This window comes from Cryptomeria japonica, chromosome 11, assembly GCF_030272615.1.
Source record: "Cryptomeria japonica chromosome 11, Sugi_1.0, whole genome shotgun sequence".
Taxonomy (NCBI): Eukaryota; Viridiplantae; Streptophyta; class Pinopsida; order Cupressales; family Cupressaceae; genus Cryptomeria; species Cryptomeria japonica.
This window is the reverse complement of record NC_081415.1, coordinates 496,659,376-496,679,812: the sequence shown is the minus strand read 5'-3', so window position 1 is coordinate 496,679,812 and position 20,437 is coordinate 496,659,376. Positions and strand designations below refer to the sequence as shown.

Sequence of the window (20,437 nt, the reverse complement as noted above, 5' to 3'; positions counted from 1 at the left end):
GTACGACCACCGACCTTTCTCTTTCTGTCGGGTTTACGGAAATCACAATCAACGATTTCCTTTCTTCCTCCAATTGTACGGGTCCGTACAAAATTACTTTTGCTTTGTAAATTTCGTGCACAGTTGTACGGATACTCCCTTCCATACGGATGCTCCCTTTCTTGTCCACTCTTGCTCCGTACAAAATCGAACAGAACTGTTTGCTTGTGTTTCGCTGCTTGCTTCCCAAATCCTTTTGCTTCTTCTCTGCACAATGTGCTTAGAATGGCTGGGTCGAGATTTTTATACAACTTTTTCACGTTTAGGGTTAGGACATATTTTATCAATTTTTTATAAAATAATCTTTTTTCCACCACATATACCTTTACTTTTACCAACTTTATAATATTTCCTTTTTGTTTTAATTTCTCGATAATTCCTAACCCCTTCCTTTTAATTTTTAAGTCACGCCTTGCTTTTTCTATTTTTAGTACCTTCCTTTTAAAATACTCTTTTAATTTTTTAACTTGGCAGGAGTATTTAAATTTTAGTCTTCGTACCTTTAATTTGCTGTGGTACCCACCTACTTGCTTCCCCTAGATACTTATTTTAGTGCTTTTTGCGTTGGGGTGTGGCACCCCTTCCTTTTCTGCTTTTAGCGTCTTTTTTTGCTTGCACAACTTGGCTTTTTGTGCCGAATGTTTCACCCATTTCCTTTGTTTTAATCTATTCCCAACTCCTCCTCTCAACTTTTTACTCGATCCTTCTTCAGTACCATTCCCATCCTCCATTTTCCTCTTTACCCCACTGGGATTGTCTTGGGGGTCTCACTTTGATTTCTGAGTCATGAAGCCATGCACATACATATGGTAGTCTCTTGTAACACTCCTCAAGGCAATGCGTGCCCACATATTCCAGGTCCCATATTTTATCCACCAGTGGTGCCGATCCCACCCCCTTGTAGTGTCCATCTATATACCAACCCCCTTGCTGTTGGTACCATGTTACCTTTTCCCCATCAACTTGAGGTGGGCCCGCAGGGTTAGGGATCACCTGGTAAAGTGCATTGGGGCCTACTTCCTACTCGCCAAGCCATGATGCTATTACAAACAAAACTTCAGCCTTTACTACCATTTTCAAACACAGTCCTAAGGTTGCGTCGTACTCCTCCATGTCTATCTCTTCTTCTAAGTCAACCGGTTCTTCCTCCTTCCCTGTAAGTTCCCCCTTCCTTTTGGCCTCTACTTCTTCATGAATGTCATATGCAATGTAGCCTTCGCGGGGTCCTTCATATGAAGCTCTCTTCCTCCAATGTCCCATGAGCCTTATCCACATGGCTGGGTCATCGAAATAGGCATTCGTAAGGTGCTTGTGAATTCTGGGCACTGCAACGCCTTCCACTTGTTTTAGCACCAACCTTTCCTCTATGAATGTGAGTGGTTTGGCCCAGTCCTCATCATGCCTGTACGGTTCTGCCATGACCATAGGGTCTTCGTCAACTTCCTTACTTCTTCTAATGGTCCAATCTCCCTTCGTCGCATACCCCAACATATTGATTGATACAACTGATTTGTCTCGTTCCTTGTAAAGTTTCAACTTCGAGCCGTTTACAAGATCGCATATTGGGTTGTCATCCAGGGTGGAAAGCTTTACCGCTCCATTCTTCCCCACTTCCCTAATCTTATAGGGCCCCAACCAACGAACTTTGAACTTCCTAGGCCGAAGTTCGTTGCAGCCATTATACTTGTGGACCAACTGTCCGAGACAAAAGTTTGTCCATCGGAGATGTTTGTCGTGCCTGTACTTCCGCCGACTTTGGGCCACTTCCGTCGCCCATTGTGCCATCATTCGTCGTTCATCTAACTTGGTGAGGTTCATGATATGGGCACTTAGACTCTCCTCATCCCTGAGTCGGTTTTCCACAGCAATCCGTAGGCTTGGTATGGTATATTTTGCTAGTACCACGACCTCTTGGCCGTACATAAGCTGGAATGGTGTATGGCCTGTTGTTACCTTGTACGTCGTACGATACGCCAATAGTACCGTTAGTAGACGCTCTTCACAATTCTCTTGTTCTACTCCCCATGATTTATAAATAATGGACACCAACACTTTATTTGTAGCCTTCACCTGACCATGTGCTCGGGGGTACTACGGGCTTGAAAGGTTGTGGAAGATTTTGAATTCTACCATCATCATATGGATCACTTGATTGACAAAATGAACTCCTTGATCACTCTTGATTTGGATAGGGATGCCAAATTTGGTTACGATATGTTCGTATAGGAACCTCGCCGTACCGATGGCAGTGTTGTTCGGAAGAGCTCTGGCTTCTGCCCACTTGGTCAAGTATTTCGTGGCAACCACAATGTACCGACATCTATGCATGTTAGTCACTTTCGGGGGTCCCACAAAGTCCAACCCGCATCTTTCGAACAATTCTTGTGGCTGGAAGGGAAATAGGGGCATAAAGTCTCGCTTGAGGGGTTTTCCTGCACGTTGGCATGTATCACACTCAATAACCCATTCATGCGCATCGGTGTGCAGAGTACGCCACCATAGTCTTGCTAGTAGGGTCTTCCGTGTTGTGGCATCAGGTCCCATGTGACCTCGAACAAGCCCATCATGTGCCTCCTTCAATACCCCGAGAATTTCTTCTTCCATGACACATCACCAAAGGATTTGGTTAGGCCCCATCTTGTAGAGTGGGCCATTGATCAATTGGAATGTTTTAGTTTTTAGTGCCAACTTACGACGTTCTCTTGGTGGCATGTCCTGTGGAAATGTCACAGTGGCCAATATTCTCGTACCATGAGGGTAACACTGCTATTTGAAACAAGTGTGTGTCTGGGAAGTCCTCATTTACCTCTTCCGGTGGTTCTCCGGACTTGATTGTCGAGAGCTGGTCGGCGATCACATGGCTCCTTCCTAGCCATACGATGATCGTGAAAGTGAACTCCTGGAGTAGCAACAACCATCAACTCACCTGTCGTTGGATTATTGGTTTGTTTACTAAGTATATTAGAGCCTGATGGTCCACATAGAAGGTAAACGGTGTCGCCAACAAATAATGGTCGGACTTTTGTACGGAATACACCATCCCTAGTGCCTCCCTTTCCGTCGTACTATAGTTCCATTCGGCCTTGGTGAGCAGTCGGCTGGCGAAAAAGATGGGGTGATCCAATCCCTATACGCCTACTTATGCATCAACATGAAGTTGGAAGTCCTTGTCCCAATTGGGGTATACTAGGATTGGTGCACTCAGCAGTTGAGATTTCAATTCCTTGAATGCTTCCTCTTGCTCCGTCCCCCACTCGAACGGTTCATCCTTGTCAATTTATCCAGAGGGTAGGAAACTTGTGCAAAACTTTTGATAAACCTTCGGTAGTAGCCGACATGGCCGAGAAATGACTTCACACCTGTTACGTCTACTGGGCTTTCCATGTTCACAATTACACCTACCTTATCAGGGTTTGTTTTCAATCCTTCCTTATAGATGATGTGGCCAAGAAGCTTCCCCTGTGGTACCATAAATTGGCACTTCTTCGGGTTGAGGGCCAGCCGAGCCCGTCGACATCTCTCCATGCACTCCCGGAGTGCCTTCAGATCGGTTTCTTGTTGACTGAAAATAGACCAATTGTCCAGGAATGCTTTGAAGTTCCTTGTCAAAGATGTGCAAAATTATTCCCTGAAAGGTGGTTGGCATGTTGCATAACCCGAAGGGCATCCTGTTGTACTTGTACACTCCATCTTCCCCGACAAAGGTGGTTTTCAGCTTATCTTCAGTGATGCTGATTTGATTATACCCGAAGAATCCGTTCAAAAATGAGTATATCTCATGTCCTGCCACTTCCTCCAGGATACTGTCTGTGAATGGAATTGGAAAGGGGTCCTTAATGGTTACCGCATCCAGGCACTACACATATCCTGATTTGGTTAGCTTCCTTCTTTAGGGAGATGACGATTGGTGAGACCCAATCACTGGTCTCTACTTTGAAAATAATTTCGGCCTACAGCATCTTCTCGATCTCCTCATTTACTTTGGCAGCATAGTTCTTCTTCATTGAGTACGACCTTCTCTGTATGGGTTGGGCTCCTAGTATGAGGGCTATGCGATGTATGCACAACTCGAGAGGTATCCCCTTCAAATCTTTGTACGTCCAGGGAAAGATGTCCTTGTACTCTAGAAATATTCTGAAGGCTGCTACGTTGAGTATGAGGTTCCAATCATCCCCGACAAGTATCACCTTTGGATCGTCATCCTTACCCAAGTTGACCTTCTTCACATTTGATTCTTCGTACTTTATGGCCTTATCACGTCCAAACCGATGGGCAAGTATATCATCCACCCATGCTACACTATCATGGTACTCCCCGTACTCTAGAGGGAAAGCTGTATTTTCCGTACCATCACCTAACTCCTCAATTTCGCATATCTGTAGCATGTGCCAATCCGAGTGGAACCCTTCGTAGTCTTCCATCTGCCAATGGAAGAGTCCAGCCGAGGAGTTGGTTTGATCCTCAGAGCATCCCTCCAATTCCAATACCCCTTCGTCATTGGGTTCTATCTTTCCTTTGCCATCTTATGAACCCCATTCCCCATTGTGGGAGTCATTCGAGTCAAAGTCAGATGCCGGTTCCTCGCTTATCACCTAGTTCCGCAGATCAATCATGTACTTTTGACCCTCACTCTTTATGGAGAGTGTATTCCTCTTCCAATTATGGTTTGCCTTAGCCATAATCAGCCATCCCCTCCCCAGGATTGTGTCATATGCCTTCTTCTCCAACAAGATGACCACAAAATCAAGGAAGAAATGTTGTGTGCCAACCACAACGTTTTGTGCCATGAGCATTCCCAGGGGTTTGATGTCGTGCTGGTCGGCACCGACAAGGTGGAATGTTGGTGGCCAGAGGGTCGGTTTGCCGAGATACCTCCATGTCTCTTCCGGTAGTACATTCACTCCAGAGCCACCATCGACAATGGTATTCGTTAGCTTCCATCCCATGATCTCCATTTCTACTACTGTTGGCTTCTGGCCAATACTTACAGCAAGTAGCATGGGATTCGCGACAAACTTGCCAGGTAGTTCTCTTGTTGATGAGTCTGTGGTAGACCTGTTGGATGATTTTGTTGCCGACTGGTTACATTCCTGGCCGATAATGTTATTACCGACTACATTTGTGAGGGCCATCTTCAATTGTGGCATTGTTTGCAGAAGGTCAGATACCCGTATAGGTATGGTGGCTTGCAAAATGTGTTTGATTATAGTTCTTTCAAACTCTAACCGATGTGGGGTACTGGCAGCATTATGTGAGGCATGTTGGTGCAGCCATAACCAGTGAATACTCAAGAGAGAACTGACAGGCTCATTCAGCAAGAGTAAAACAATGGAAGCAACAATAAAACACTGAAAGATTACAGAATCGGGTCATATAATTGTCTTAGAACCTCAGGTAACCAACCAGTTATCATCATACAGTCATCATAGACATCCGGTAGTCAATCGGTTAGATGAAGGCTAACATGCTAGATACAATCTATCTAGAACTCTAAGAGTCATCCGGATCTCTAATCATGAATCTCAATCCTCTTTCTGATCTCCTGCTACTCTACAAATGTTTACATAATAGCATATATATACCCTCTGGAACATATCTGGGTCGGCCACAAAAGATTACATTTACAAATGCAGGAAAATGAAACGTGTAAATAGGTCAGCCCCAAGAATGAAAGAAATTCCTCCGAAAAAGAACAATCGAGAAGTGTGGATCAACAGGAAGGTTGACCAAGGACTTAGGAACAATAAGCAAGACCCAAAGTAGACCCACACGCCAAGAAACCGCTCCAGAAAAGAAGAAAACTAATTGGTAAGCCCAAAACTGCTCTAGAACCCATAAACAGTCAAACCGGAAGCAATATCTTGCCAGAAAGGAATCCAAATGGACTGAGAATCTGGAATTAAGCACATAAACAAGCCTGGAAACTAAAAATCTGATCTGGAATGAAAAGCAAGCCACCACCAGAACATACCAATAGGAACACAGAAACTGCACACAAAAATGAACAAGAACTAAACTGAAAAGGAAATATTTTTGGTTGATGCAAGATTGCTCATAGATTGGGGATGCTCCTGCATCAGACACCCCAGGTAGAAAGAGATGTTCCATGAGAGGCAACTCATGAACGTCGAAAAGGATTCGGGATATAAATCCCATGCTCATTTCTGATCCAAACATCTTCCTTATCTGCAAACCTCTTCCTTAGCTCCTTCGGAACCTTAACTAGATTCTCTAACTCTTGACTCTCTTTATTTCTCTTCCTTTGCTTCAAATCTGCACATTGTCTCTGCTTACGGCTCTCTTTCTGCTGTAACTTTGACTTATTTCTGGCACAAGATTTTATCTGGTTTGTCACTATAAGCTTTCTGTCATCCGGCTCTATTTGTCTATCAAACTTATCTATGAAATCCTTCTGCAAATTCATGCCACCTTGCGGTATAACCTTTGCAACTGGTTTCTCAGTACTGCAACTTCTCTCAAGACTCAAATTCTTCACCTCGTTCTCTTTCTCCTCCAAAGAAGCCAATTTGAACTTTTGCCCATCGTTCTCAGTAGTGATTAGGTTTCTTCTACAGTCATAAATAGCTCCTCTATCAAACTACCAAGGTCTTTCCAACAAGACATGACAAGCACTCATATATACAACATCACACAAGTCCTCATCTCTAAAAGGTCCAATATTAAAACTCACCAAACACTGCTCCTTTACTTTTAACCTCTGATCATCTTGTAACCAACTTACTTTGTAAGGACAAGGATGCTCAAGTCTCTTCAATCCAAGCTTCACTACCATCTCCTCAGATACCAAATTATCAATACTTCCACTATCCACAATAACCTTGCAACACTTACCACCTGATTTGCACACAGTTTGGAAAAGACTCCTTCTCTGAGTAGGTCCGGTACCTTCACTGCTCTGCTCCATCATGACTCTTCTAAACATAAGTGATTCTCCTTGCTCCGGTGCACAGTCAGTTCCGGTAACTCCACCTTCCATTTCCTCATTTGCCACATAACTTCTCACCATTCCCTGCTTACATTCATAAAATCTATGTCCGGTTTCTCCACACTTGAAACATTTGCCGGGAAAATCTCTCCTGCTACTGCCACTCCCTTTCCTCTATGTTTTTTGATCCGGTTCTTTATTCCACTTAGGTTTTGATTCATCTTCAACATTCTGCTTCTCTATACTCATCCGCCCCTTGAATCTCTCCTTCCCTCTAGGGTTATTCTGTTGTCTTCTTCTCACCTTCTCCTCAACCTTCAAAGCATACTGGTAAGCTTCTTCAACTGTGGAAATCTTCAACATACTCATCTCATCCTGAATGTTAAATGCAAGTCCATTTATGCACCTCGCCACCTTTTCTCTATCCATCTCTCTATGTCCAGATCTGATGATCACCTTGTAGAATTCCTCGGTATACTCTTTCACAGTCATGTTTCTCTGCTTCAGGTTTTGCAACTTCTTGAACAATTCCAACTTAGTCTCTCGGTATGAACTTGTCGTTCAATCTTTCAACCATCTGTCTCCACCGGGTGATCTTCATTTCACCATTCTCTACTATGTCTCTTTGCAATTCTTTCCACCATAAGGCAGCATGCCCTTTCAACTTAGTCTGTGCCAACCAGAGTCTTTGCGGTTCCCTGACATCCTCAAACTCAAAGTAATCCTCCAACTCTCCGATCCAATCAATTAGATCCTCCGGATTTAGCGTCCCGGAAAAGTTTGAAACCTCCACTTTATGAACTTTACTTGCTTGCGCTACTGCTCTCAGAAATCTTTCCTCTCTTCCGTCTTCCGGTCCGTCAGCCTCTTCCGCCTCAAGCTCTTCTCCAGCTTCTTCATGTTGGTTGAAAATTTTGTACACCTTGGGAATGTGCAAAATTGTGGTTTCAGCCACAGTGTGTGAGTATGATACTCTCCTAATTTAGGGAAGGCTCCCCCTATCTACAAACTAAACTAATCTAATATGGATGGGACAACAGGCTTTCTTCATCTTTCAAGAAAAAACTATAATCTTTTCGCTTCACAGAAAAGTAATAGCAATTGGAAATAAATAACAGCAAATACAGAAATGAGACTTTTTTGTAGAATTTTTGGAACATAAAGGGAAGCAAAGTTTCCATGAAGGCACAAAGACCTCCGCCACTTCCCCGGGATGGGAAAAAAAAAAGAAAGCTCAAAGTCTTCAACTATCTATTCTCCTATCAACCTTTTAGATGATTTTTTGCTAACCAAGCACAATATGTAGCAGCTCAAAGTCTAACCACATGATGCACTTCACCTTACATGCACAAGTCTTAAAATTACAAGCAACACAAAGTCTACAAGTTATCTTCCCTCTTGAGGTTTCCACACTCGCTTCAAATATGATAAGCAGCTCAAAGTCTGCAAGACTAAATCTGAAAACCAAACATATAACACTAAATACAATTAGCAGCTTAAAGTCTGCAAGATTGAATTTAAATCTCTCTTGAACAATAGAACAAAAATCACAATCAACTCTAGAAAATGTCGTCACATAACAACTTGAATTGGTACAAAGTCTCAACACAACTTGCCTCTTTTATTGAAAGCAATTTGATTTACATCTAAGCTCAAACTCTTAGAGTGCACATAAAAACTTGCAGAATTTTGTTGCATTGCCAAAATATATATATTACAATAGACCCCCTCAAGTATTTATAAGAGAGGAGCCTTGAGAAAAAGGTGGGAGGATCCCAACTAACTTGAGAAATTCTCTCAACCACCATGACTTATTCCAACTACAGTCCTAATTGAAGTCAACTTGTAGTTGCTTTAAATGTAATTACAAAAATGCAAGTGATGAGTTAACTTGCAATTACAAAGTTATCATAGAACATCCGATAGTCAATCGGTTACATGAAGGCTAACATGCCAGACACAATCTATCCAGAACTCTTAGAGTCATCTAGATCTCTAATCATGAATCTCAATCCTCTTTTTGATCTCCTGCTACTCTACAAATGATTACATAATACCATATATATACCCTCCGGAACATATTCGGGTCAGCCACAGAAGATTACATTTACAAATGCAGGAAAATGAAACATGTAAATAGGTCGGCCCCAAGAATGAAAGAAATTCCTCCGAAAAAGAACAACCGAGAAGTGTGGATCAACAGGAAGGTCGACCAAGGTCTTAGGAACATTAAGCAAGACCCAAAATAGATCCACACGCCAATAAATAGCTCCGGAAAAGAAGAAAACCAACTGGTAAGCCCAAAACTGCTCCGGAACCGAGAAACAGTAAAACCGGAAGCAATATCTTCCCGGAAAAGAATCCAAATGGACTGAGAATCTGGAATTGAGCACATAAACAAGCCTCGAAACCGAAAATCTGGAATGTAGATAGAACTGCACAAGAACTAAACTGAAAAGGAAATATTTTTGGTTGATGCAAGATTGCTCATAGACCGGGGATGCTCCTGTATCACCCATCGTTCCTTTGCCATCGCCTATTCAACATCATCCTTTGCATCCTGGAGCCTTTCTTTCTTCGTATGGGGATCAAGGTACATGACCTTTTTTCTCTGTAATCTTGTAATTGCCAGTACCTCCTCGTCTAGCTCTTTGACGTCCAACATATTTACCCCCTTTTGTTTTGGGCAGTCAGTGTCCTCATGGTTCCTTGGACCGCACCACTTACACATCAAACTGCCATTGTTGTTCCCGTTTTGACACTCTCGAGCAAAGTGGCCCCATTCATTACATTTGCGGCATTGAATCATAGGTCGCCCTTTTGCGTCGTACTGGATTTTACTCCTTGGCATGTTTTTATTGGACCGATTATTCCCTCGCCGATTGTTGCGATAGCCCCCTGATGAAGCATTGGAGTTTGTTGGTTTGGGTGGTGTGGCTGGTGGAGTGATTTGCTCCAGTTAGGTTAGGAGCACTTGTGTGCTCCACATTTTAAGATTGTACGGGCATTCCTCAAGGGCCCCAGCTCTTGACAGATGTCACAAAAAGATTCCCATGGGCATGTGTCCTTAGTGTGACCTTCTGCCTTGCAGTCAGTACGCTAGAGTTCTTTACCCTCTTTGCCATTCTCCTTGTTGGCCTTCAACTACCTCATCATCCGCATCATATCCCTACGGAGGGCCTGTACGGTCTTGGACTCACCATCGCTATCTTCATCTGTACCGTCATCGTCGCTCGCCCTCCTCTTCCCTTTTGATATTTTGCTTTCACTTTCAATATCCATTGCTCTGTTGTAAGCCTCCTCATATGACGACGGAGGGACCACCTTCATCTTCCTCCTAAGGGATGGTACGTGTCCCTCCACAAACCATCTTTTCCTCAACCCATCAACCGACTGATTCTCCATCTTCTTTAGGAACTCCTTCAACCTACGGTTATAGGCTCGAACACTTCCACTTTTCCCTTGCTTAGTATTATAGATCTCAGCCACAATCTCATTATCATCCCTCAAGAGCTTGAATTCCTCCTCGAAGGCCCTCTTCAAAGCATTCCAACTTGTTTTGTGTTGGGCATCAAGGTCCGTATGCCAGTCAATCGCAATTCCCCGGAGAGAGGCTGGGAACGCTTTCAACCAGTGTCGTACGGGGTCCTTTGACCCATCGCCCATGAATCTTGGAAGTTTCTCTCTTTCTGGTGTGTTTTGGTTGTGTGCCATTGCTTTTACCTGGAAGGTACTCTGTCCCGCCTTGGAGGTGTTATGTGCCGCTTGGAAGGTGTTATATGCCGCCTTGAAGGTACCGTATGCGTTCGACCATATTGGACCGTACGCGAGCTTTCTATGTGTCCCCCTCTGTCCTCCGCATCTTGGTCACCCTCACCCCTATAGTCCCACTTTTCTGGGTTTTTTGGCTCTGGCCCTCCTATTTTTGATTGTTCCGTGAGAGACAAATTCCCAATTCTATACAGATTATTTTCAAAGAGTTAGGTGACCTTACCCTGCAGGCCGCGTACGACATCTTCGTCACAGTCGGATTGCTCCGACAGATTGCTCTCAGACTGAGTTCTGGTTTCTTCACTCGACGTCGAGTGATCGGCTTGGTTGGTGAGATCTTCCTCCGCTATGTCTGGGAGTGGTAGATTGCTCGCAACCTCTACCAATTGGTTCCACGTACACGGTTTTTGCCTCTCTTGACTACAGCTCCGAGTCACACTCCTACTCTTGCTCTGCCTTCCCGGACTCTTCGGGCCTTCAACAATCTCCCTCAGTTGACGTCTCTGCTTGTTTTGTTCTTTGATATGTATGGATCTCTGTACCGACCCCTCGCCTACCTGTCTGTTGGTACCAGTACGCCGTCAATCTTTTTTGGGATGTAGGGGTATTAATTGCCATGGGTACGGCGTTTGCTCGTATCCCTCTCTTCCTCATCCCTACGGCTCCGTTGTTCATACTATTGTAGGATTTGCTATCGACGAGGTTGCTGATTTCTTCCCTCTGCTCTTGCCGTTCAATGAGGTTCCATGCCAGCAGTCTAAGAAGGCTCCGAAGAAGATCAAACACGACAGAATTTACTGTGAGTTCCTCACGTACCATGCCCTCAGGGACCGCTCTCTCCCGAGCTTCCCTCTGCACGTACTGAGTGATGGAAACATCCCACAGTTCCACCAAATCCTTCGTAAGTTGATTCTCCCGTACTTCCGCCTGCGTGGCCTCTTCATGTGTATCACCTTTAGTGACTATCAACTGATGTTCTAATGGTCGGCCCATTAGTGGTTATCGCCTGCCGCCATATTGATCTCCGGAATTCGAATCCGCAACGGCGCCAAAATGTTTATCTCTACGGTGAGTTGTTCAAGTTCACGGAATAAACAAGAAATACACACAGAACATATAACCAGCAACTTCAATTATATTCAAAAGATAAATTAACATTAATAGTCACAACAATATGGCAGAAAAATGTTTCCTTTATTGCATTCCAAAAACTGGTACATCATAATTATTGCCGGGGTTCCCTTACATGGCAATATATACTACCTGGCGGTTGGCCGAGGTACCAACCGTCATAACTGACACGGGAACCCACATGACCGACTCCACATATAACAAAAATAACATAAACTATAACTTAAGAGTTTTATTCCTAATTGCTGCCTAACAATTTTTTTTCAATATAAGACTAATTAAAGTGCCACATGAGGAAGAGTCAGCCCTATCAAACATTATGAAGACTATGTATTCTTCACTTCATATTCTTGTTTTGTTTGATATATCCATAGGGAGTCGGCCCATAATGAAAGATTTTACTTATATGCCAAAAGGTCGATTGACACTTAGAATCTACAAAGGTTGGTCATCATATTGTAATCCATTCATTAATTGCTGTTTAAAATAAATCGTTCTATAGATCATTGCCTGCTAAAATAATGACCGTTGCCTTTATTAAATGCTGTCCTTTTTCGTTTAATATGTAATTGCTGCTCATTTACACATAATTTTTGCTCTTAATGCCCTTTGACATCAATGATAGCAATCTTTCTTTGACATCAAATTTCTTCTTGAACTAGTGATGACATCAATGATAAATAATCCAAGAAAAGGGGCAATTTAGTGAAATAGCTCATTAAAGGTCTTAAAATGTGTTTTAATTTGGATGCCTAGGCTTGGCAAAATTTGCACAAGAAAAATAATAATAATTGTCTTTAAAGGTCTTTGTGAGGGAAAAATAAATTATTATATTTTAAAATTAGTTATTTCCCTCTAAAAAAGTTATAAAAGGAGGCGGAGGGCTCATTTGAGAGTTCAGAATTGGAAACTTTATTTTCTTTTTTATTGGAGAGAACCTGAGTTCTTACAAAGCTTCTTCAGGATGAAAACCCTCTTGGAGTTGCTTGTTTTCGGGGATGAAAGCCCCTAGCTGGCTAGTGTGGTTTCGTACATAGATCACCATTGTGTTGCAGAGAATAATTCCAGTTTTGGTTTGCATATATGGAGGTTTTTGATGTGTTTTTAGTTGCAAATTTTGGAGTGTTTGCTATCAAGTTTTCAAGGTTTATTGAAGCATTTAGTTTGAGGTGATTCTAGAAATTCCATGGGTGGCTGTACACCTCATGTTAACCACACCATTCCCTGTTAGGAGTTTGTGGGGAAAATATTTGAGTTTGATTTCCGATTTTCTGTTTTTGGGATGCCATTATTATACTCATTCACAGGCCATATAGTTTATTTGGTGCCAATTTAGTTTGTTTGAAGCAGTACCACTCACTTTGGTTGATAAATTCCATTTCCATTATATGATAACAATTTGGGGAAGTGTGGTGGTTGTCTCTTAGCAGGTTGAACAGTTTTAAGGAGTTTAAGCTGTTCTTGGGTGTGAACTGTGCCCTATTTGGGCGATACCATCTCTGTTGAGTTCAAGGAATGTGGTGTGTGGGATAGGGAGAAAATCGCTACCCTTTATTGTTGTTTTATGGTGTTGTTAGTGGGGCCTAGTCTTCCCCTTTTCTTGCTGCCTTTTTGAATTTAGAGAGATCAGTATTTTTCATGTTTATGGGGGTCTTTTGAGAGGCCAGTACAGCTGCTTGTCCTGCAAATAGTTTGCATTTTCAGACCTGCTGCTCATGGATATTGTTATTCAGTCTAATTTTGAATGTTTCTAATTAATCTTTGGTGTGCATTTTGGAGGTTGAAAAACTATCTTCATATGTTGGGGAGTTGGCATGTTTATATGCTTGTTTTGTAGTGATGTTTGAGTGTTTGGCAGTAGTACAGTGCTGTATTGTTAGTTTATTAGCAGCAAACAACTGTATTCAGACGTGCAGCAGCTTCTTTCATCATTCATTCAAGGTATTTTGCTGATTGTTACTTGTTGATTTGATCATTTCAGGTTATTAAGTTCATATTTGGGGGTGTCTCAGAAGTTCTTTAATCATCAATGCTTGAAATCAGCAATTATTCCTCTTAACAGGGTTTATATTGCATATGGACTGATCTTGTAATAGTTCGGATGGTTATATTGCCAAAGCATTGATGTTGTTTATGCATTTTATATTGTAAATATTGGACGGTAGTACCGTTAGTGTGTCTGATGTTTACTCATTGCTGATGTACTTACCCCACTGAATAAGTGGCTCATTTGTATTAAGTTTTCTCACTGAATAAGTGAAAGTGGCCTCTAGCCTTTCCCTCTAAATAAGTGGAAGTGCTTATACACTGAGTAAGTGGATGTTTATTTCTTATAGTATTGCATAAGCACTCGACTGCATAAGTGGTATTGGTTGGCTTGCTGCCTAGTGCATTTCCCTTTCAGTCATTGCATTCAAATCAATTGTAAAATCCTGAACATCGTATGCTCTCACCTTGCCCATTTCAGAATTTGAGTGATCAAAAAGTGGAGAGGGTATTGCACTGTATCTTGTTTTCAGTTGATGTGATTTTCAAAATAAATAAATAATGGTGTATACTATAGAAAAAACTAAACTCATTTGCTCTTTTCGACATTCATTGTACAAGAAGTATGAATTAATCTTGTTTAGGGTGGAAGTTTGGCTTTCCACAAACAAATTTAGAGACTCAACCAAAGTATCAAATGAGGGTGTCATGCAGTTAATGGTTAGAGAAGCCATATCCTCATCATCTATTACTTTGTTGACTTGTACTTACATATCAATTGGGAAGGGCCCATTTATTGAAGGTCAAGGTGATTAAGTTGGCTATTTTTCTTGGAAAGATAACTTGCTTGTGCTTGAAGCTACTTCCAAACAATCGGAGTCTACTTGATAAGTATCCATTACAACCCATGGCACATTTTGATCCGTGATTGCAGTAACTACTTTTATTCTGCCCTAAATTCTATTGCGTTGACTAGGATTACTCAAAGTGTTTCTGATTGGAAGTTTCGTGCTCCATCACAACTAAAGGTCATAGTCCTCTCTTTGAGGGAGGCCCTATCCTCTCTCCCTAGAGGGTAATGGAGGGAGATCTAAAAAAAGGGAGTAACCTTTTGAGAACATCCTCTACGATCTTCCTATCAAGATTCCTGAACCTGTGATGAGACATCCCACCATTTTGTGTTAGTATTGCTGAAATCTGACAGGCTTGTATTTGGTTTTTCTTTTAGTCCGTATCATGGTAAAGTAATGCTCTATGGTTTTCTTTCCATTTGTTTCGTACAATGTGTTTCTTAGTGCTGTGTTCAACATATTATACATCCTCTTTGTAATATTTTTGTTGTTTTTTACAGATAATATAATACATTTTTTTGCAGCAAGAGAAGATTGCCAGGTCATATAAGAGCACAATGTCATGTTGATATATGCAGATTTTTCTAATGTCCATGTGTCTTGAAATCACAATGTGAAACATGTAGTTTTGAGTCTTGTCTGTATCTTCTATGAAAGATGGGATAGTTAAAGAAAGAACAAAGACTCAGTGCTCATTTGATACGAGCCATAACATACAATGACTTTGTGTTTATTTTTTGCTTTGATAACAATGACCTATGTAAATGCTATAATTGAGAGGTTTGTGCCAGCAGTTTTCTTTTTGCAAGTATATAATGAAAGGTTTTACAGCTGAAGACAATTTTAGTAGTCATTACCTATAAATGAACACCATGAATGTGACAGGGAAAAAAATTGTTAGGGCAAGAAACCAAGAAAACTTGTGGGTATTTTCTTTCTTTTATGCTGAGTGTGGCTTTATATTTTTTTATGGCAGTGCCTGAGATGGCCCTTATTCTAACTCCAAGTATCTCAATATTCTTAGTGAGAAGGAAAGGCAACAGGCTCAGGTTGCAGATTCATGTGGATGTATATGGGCTTACTTGACACATCTACGAATCTCTGGTGGAAGGAATCATGAGCATTATAACCTCTTCTATGATCATGATCAGCATCCTGGATCACTCTTGCCTCCAGCAGCAGCCTTAGCCCCATCTCTCTGGTCTCAATTCCATTTACGCTGGGCCTGCCCATCGGAGGCACAAGGTGGGGAACTTGAGGCACAGTGTCATTTGATGGCACAAAATCATATCAAGCTTCAGGAGGTATTTATTCTATGGCCCTTTTATTGAAGTTTGATTTCTTGATGCACAATGTGGTCATAGCTATAAAATATGCTGCTCTGATTTACTAGAAATAGAATAGTCTTGTGGATCATTTTTCTCTCTTTCATTTAAAATCCAGCTTTTGTACTTCATTACTCCTTTAAGTTTAATTTGCATAATTATTATTAATAAAATCATTATATTTGTTAATTTATATTCATCTTACATAGAGTGTGAGTTTTCTGGATTAATCCTTTTTCTTTTTTGCATTTTTACAAGTATTTACCAGGGAAATGAAGAGCTCTTGTTTTCATATTAACCTCCATTTATTGTCAATTTGAGGGCACCATACTTATTACCTTTATGAGCCCACATATTACCCTTAGTAGATTGCACCGTCTTTGTGTAGTTGTTCCTGCATTTTTGAAGCAAACCTTGGTTTGGTGTCACCGATTCAACAATCATTTCCTACATTCTTAGGATTGGCATGGGATCCCTTAACCCTTATCTCTTTTGTCTTTATTTTCCAATTGAGTAGAGTTAGTTTCTACGTTCTAACAGAGTTCAAGCAAAACATAAGTCCCTTTGTGATTCCAGCCAAATCACATCATAAACAATGAGTCTATCCATAGCTTTTAAGTCGCATAGTTCGCCTTGTAAACCTTGGAGTTGCTTCGATTGATCACTTTGTTTAGCATTCAAAGTTCCTTTCTTCAAGAGAAGATAGAATTCCTTGGTATTTTATTCTGTGTTCGAGGTGCATAAAAAACACATCGATAGAATTGGTGCTAGAAGGAGGGCACAGGCATGAACAGCTGAACTCCAAATCATATCAATTCATATTTGCAGGAGTAGTCTCAAGCCTTTTGCACTCTCCTTCGTGCTTGACATAATCGACACCCGAACACGAATCTTGAACATGTGAACAATTGAGTATCTAAGCCTATCAACTCAAGTGCGAAATTAGTGAAGAGTCATCTTCTATGCTTGACAGAATTACCACAAGAAGGAAGGTGAGAATGCTGGATCGTCAACCGGATTTGCGAATGAAGTGAAGCAGTTCACGTTCAAACCAATCATAGGCTGGAACCACTTGAGCTTTCAAGCTACATTCAAGATATGCTAGATCTCTTTTATGTTCAAAAAGTCCAAAAAAAAGTAGGAAATTGAAAAACCAAAAAAACAAAAAGAAAAGAAAGATTTCTCTATGGATGGGCAACAATTTCATCATTTGCATAGCCAAGAAGAGCAGCAAGTTGATATCCTTCAACTTTGGTAGACTTTGAATGCGCAGTTGCACCCATGCAACTTGTCCAAATTTGTAGCACCAGGGCAGTGTAAATCCGTGAGACTACAGAACATGATGAGTTACATTGCTTGACATTCTTGTCAAGGGTTGAGTTAGCACTACAAAGAAAAATCTTCTTTTGGGATATAGCTAAGCCAGAGGTGTTCGTGGACTGATTGTAGCAATTAGAGTGCGTAGAATGATTCGGGTTGGAGTGGTGCTGTTTAACGGATTCAATGCTCCACAAAACAATGATGAATTCACAAGATTTAGAGGGTTGATTTAAAATCAGTTGAGTCTTGATGAAGAATTGTGCTTGGAAAGTATATTGCTACCTTGGTGGTGTAGAATATAAAACGAACATCATTCGGAATATACTTGTTCATTGTGTCAAGAGGCAATCAGTCAAGTCAGATGTCAGTATGGAATACCCGAGTCTACAGATGAGTGCATCACTGACAAAATTTGGAGTGCATATCTTGCAGTAGAAGAGTATAGAAGAACGAAAGAAGAGCATCATTCAACATCATCTGATTGTGATAGGAACGAGTTGCAAGCTGATAGCACAATTCAAGCTAGTGATCAATGTGTAGCAGTAAAGGACGGCTTTGTGTACCTTGCACCTAGAGAGGATTGTGTTGAAGTGAAGAACGTTCATACTAAAGGAGTGGCAACAAGTGAAGACTCGTGTTGGATTAGCAATCAAGGAAGAACAAGATCAATTTCAAGAAAAGGGAGAGATCCTTGAAAATTATTCATTAGTACAACAAATGGACATGTTGAATGAAGAGTTACAAGTTATCACAAGTGAGGCCAAATATGAAGAACAATTTGAGGGGGTGCTGAAAGACATCATAGCCACAATGCTATTCGAAGGGGCGTTGAAAGGTCTCATGTAGGAAATACAAAAGGAATCATTGCCCAAGTTGTTCCAAGACAAGCTAGTTGTGGAAGAGGCATGATTCGTTATCAACTATGACCTTTCAATACATTACTAAATGGTAAACAATTTCCACTTGAGGGCGAGGGACCACCTGAGATTGTATTCGATGAATTAGAGAAAAATCTTGAAGCTCAACCTATCAAGGAGACCCTAGTTTTTTAAGATATGCTTACAGAGTTGCACAAGGATGCATGGTTTATGCACAATTATGAGCAAGATGTTATGATGAAGGTGAAAAGTGTTGAACAATTTGGAGGGGCACTAAGTTCATTTCCAAAGATGTCTCAAGAAGAACCACCAACTGAAAATTTGTATGTCATGGATGCCTACGAGATGATACATCATCAATGGCAACCACCTGAAGCTATTGAGACTCTTTTTTTATATGATGCATTAAAGCATAACACGCAAGGATTTCCGTTTGAACACGAAGCACGCCAGTTTGTCTCTTTTTTTAATCCTAATTTTGAACGTTATGAATTTGATTATGGGGGTTTAGGAAGAACAACTTGCGTTTGGATAGATCATGGACCTATTGAGTTGCCACAATTAATCATTTTGAGTGAAGTTTTGTCTAAGTATGAGAGCTGCACAACGAGAGATCATTTCTCCAAATTAAAGGATGAGTTCACACGTCTTAGAACCATCACCTTTGCTATGTTGTTGTTGCACAATTTAAGAAATCATGTAAAGTCATGTACATACGTCGCTTCTTTGAGTTGTATCTGATCTAGGAGTCTTGTATTTAGTTTAGGTTACTTTAGAGTAGGTTTTACTTTGCATGTGTTTTAGTTTAGTTGCTTTTGTTGAGCCAGGTTGTTAATTTGCCTTGGGTCATTTGGCCCAAGATTGTTAGGTGGCTCAGGTCATTTGTTTTACTTTAGCTTAGTTTTACTTAAGTTTTAGTTTGCTTTGGTTAGTCGTTGCTTAGTTTAGGTGTCCTAAGTGGGGGCCTTTGTTTGTGAGAAAGGCATTTGTGTTGTCTTCGGTACACGCTGGCACAATTTGAATCTTATGTTCGGTCCATTTCCTAGATAATTATTTTTGAAGTTCTTTAGGCTCCAAGGTTATCCCTCTGAGTTTCATTATTTGGTTAGGACTTGTACTTGACTCAGAAGAGAATCACCTATTGTGTCATGACACTGAAACTTTTGATTACTATATTTCATGCACTTAAATCAATTGCTCTATGTCATTGTGGTTTCTTAGGTGAAGTCGTGGCAAGTGAAAAATCTTAAATCCTTCTTCAGTGCCATCGTAATTCTCAAACTCATGTAAGCTTCAATGCTTATGAGCCAAAGTACGAAAATATGTGAAAATAAAGGTAGTATCAAAATAAAGAAAACATGAGAAAGAAAAGAGAAAAATCAAGAAGAAAAGAAAAATAAAGTGAAATGAAATATCAAAGTATTTGGCTTTGGGAACATGCTAGTAACTCCATCGGGACTATGGATGCCTGGATGGCAATGGAGCAATATTCGTGAGATTACGACGATAACCTCGTCGGTGTTGATTTTATTGTAGCTGTGGTGGGAATCCACAAGCCTACTTAAATAACACAAAGCTTGTGATCATATTGATAATATAATATTATTAATTGTGATATAATAATTATATTGATAGGCATTATAATTATTATATTGGGATAATATTTGTGATAATATAATTATTATGACATAATAATTATATTATTATTATTATTATTGAGGTTATATAATATAATAATATAATTATAATTATCTTATATTATTGAAGATTATATTATATTACTATGATACAATAATATAATAATATAATTATGTTATATAATAACTTAATATAATTATTGGGCCAAAAGTGGTGACCCCTAGTGAAGGGACACCACCAACATATATATAATTGAATTGATGAACACATATAATCAACGAATAGACAATATGTGTGTGTGCACCCAATTAACATATCTTGTTGGTTACATCTTTGATCATCAAAATTCAACATGGTATCAGAGCGAGGTTCCGAAACTTGATCAGAGATGTAAGTTTCCTTCATAGCATCGAAAGAAAGCTGGCAATAGATGTGAGCATCGTGGATGGGCGAAGTGTCTGAAGGCACACTGGAGAACGAAAAACACTCAGAAATCTTGACCATGCTTGGGCGAAACACCACATGGCCAAGCAACCCAGTATCGTAGAAGGA

General features: G+C 40.7%; 1 protein-coding gene across 3 annotated transcripts in view; it reads left to right on the top strand.

Moving 5' to 3' along the window:
- LOC131068319 (phosphatidylinositol-3-phosphatase myotubularin-1) overlaps nt 1-20,437 on the top strand; it is a 282,751-nt gene that overhangs the window by 211,307 nt on the left and 51,007 nt on the right. For 2 of the 3 annotated variants that reach the window (XM_058003489.2, XM_058003488.2), the window contains exon 18: nt 15,749-16,028. In XM_058003489.2, the coding sequence (XP_057859472.2) occupies nt 15,749-16,028 (280 nt within the window). Of the gene's footprint in view, nt 1-15,700; nt 16,029-20,437 lie in introns of those variants that run through there. The other variant, XM_058003490.2, reaches the window with a different exon arrangement.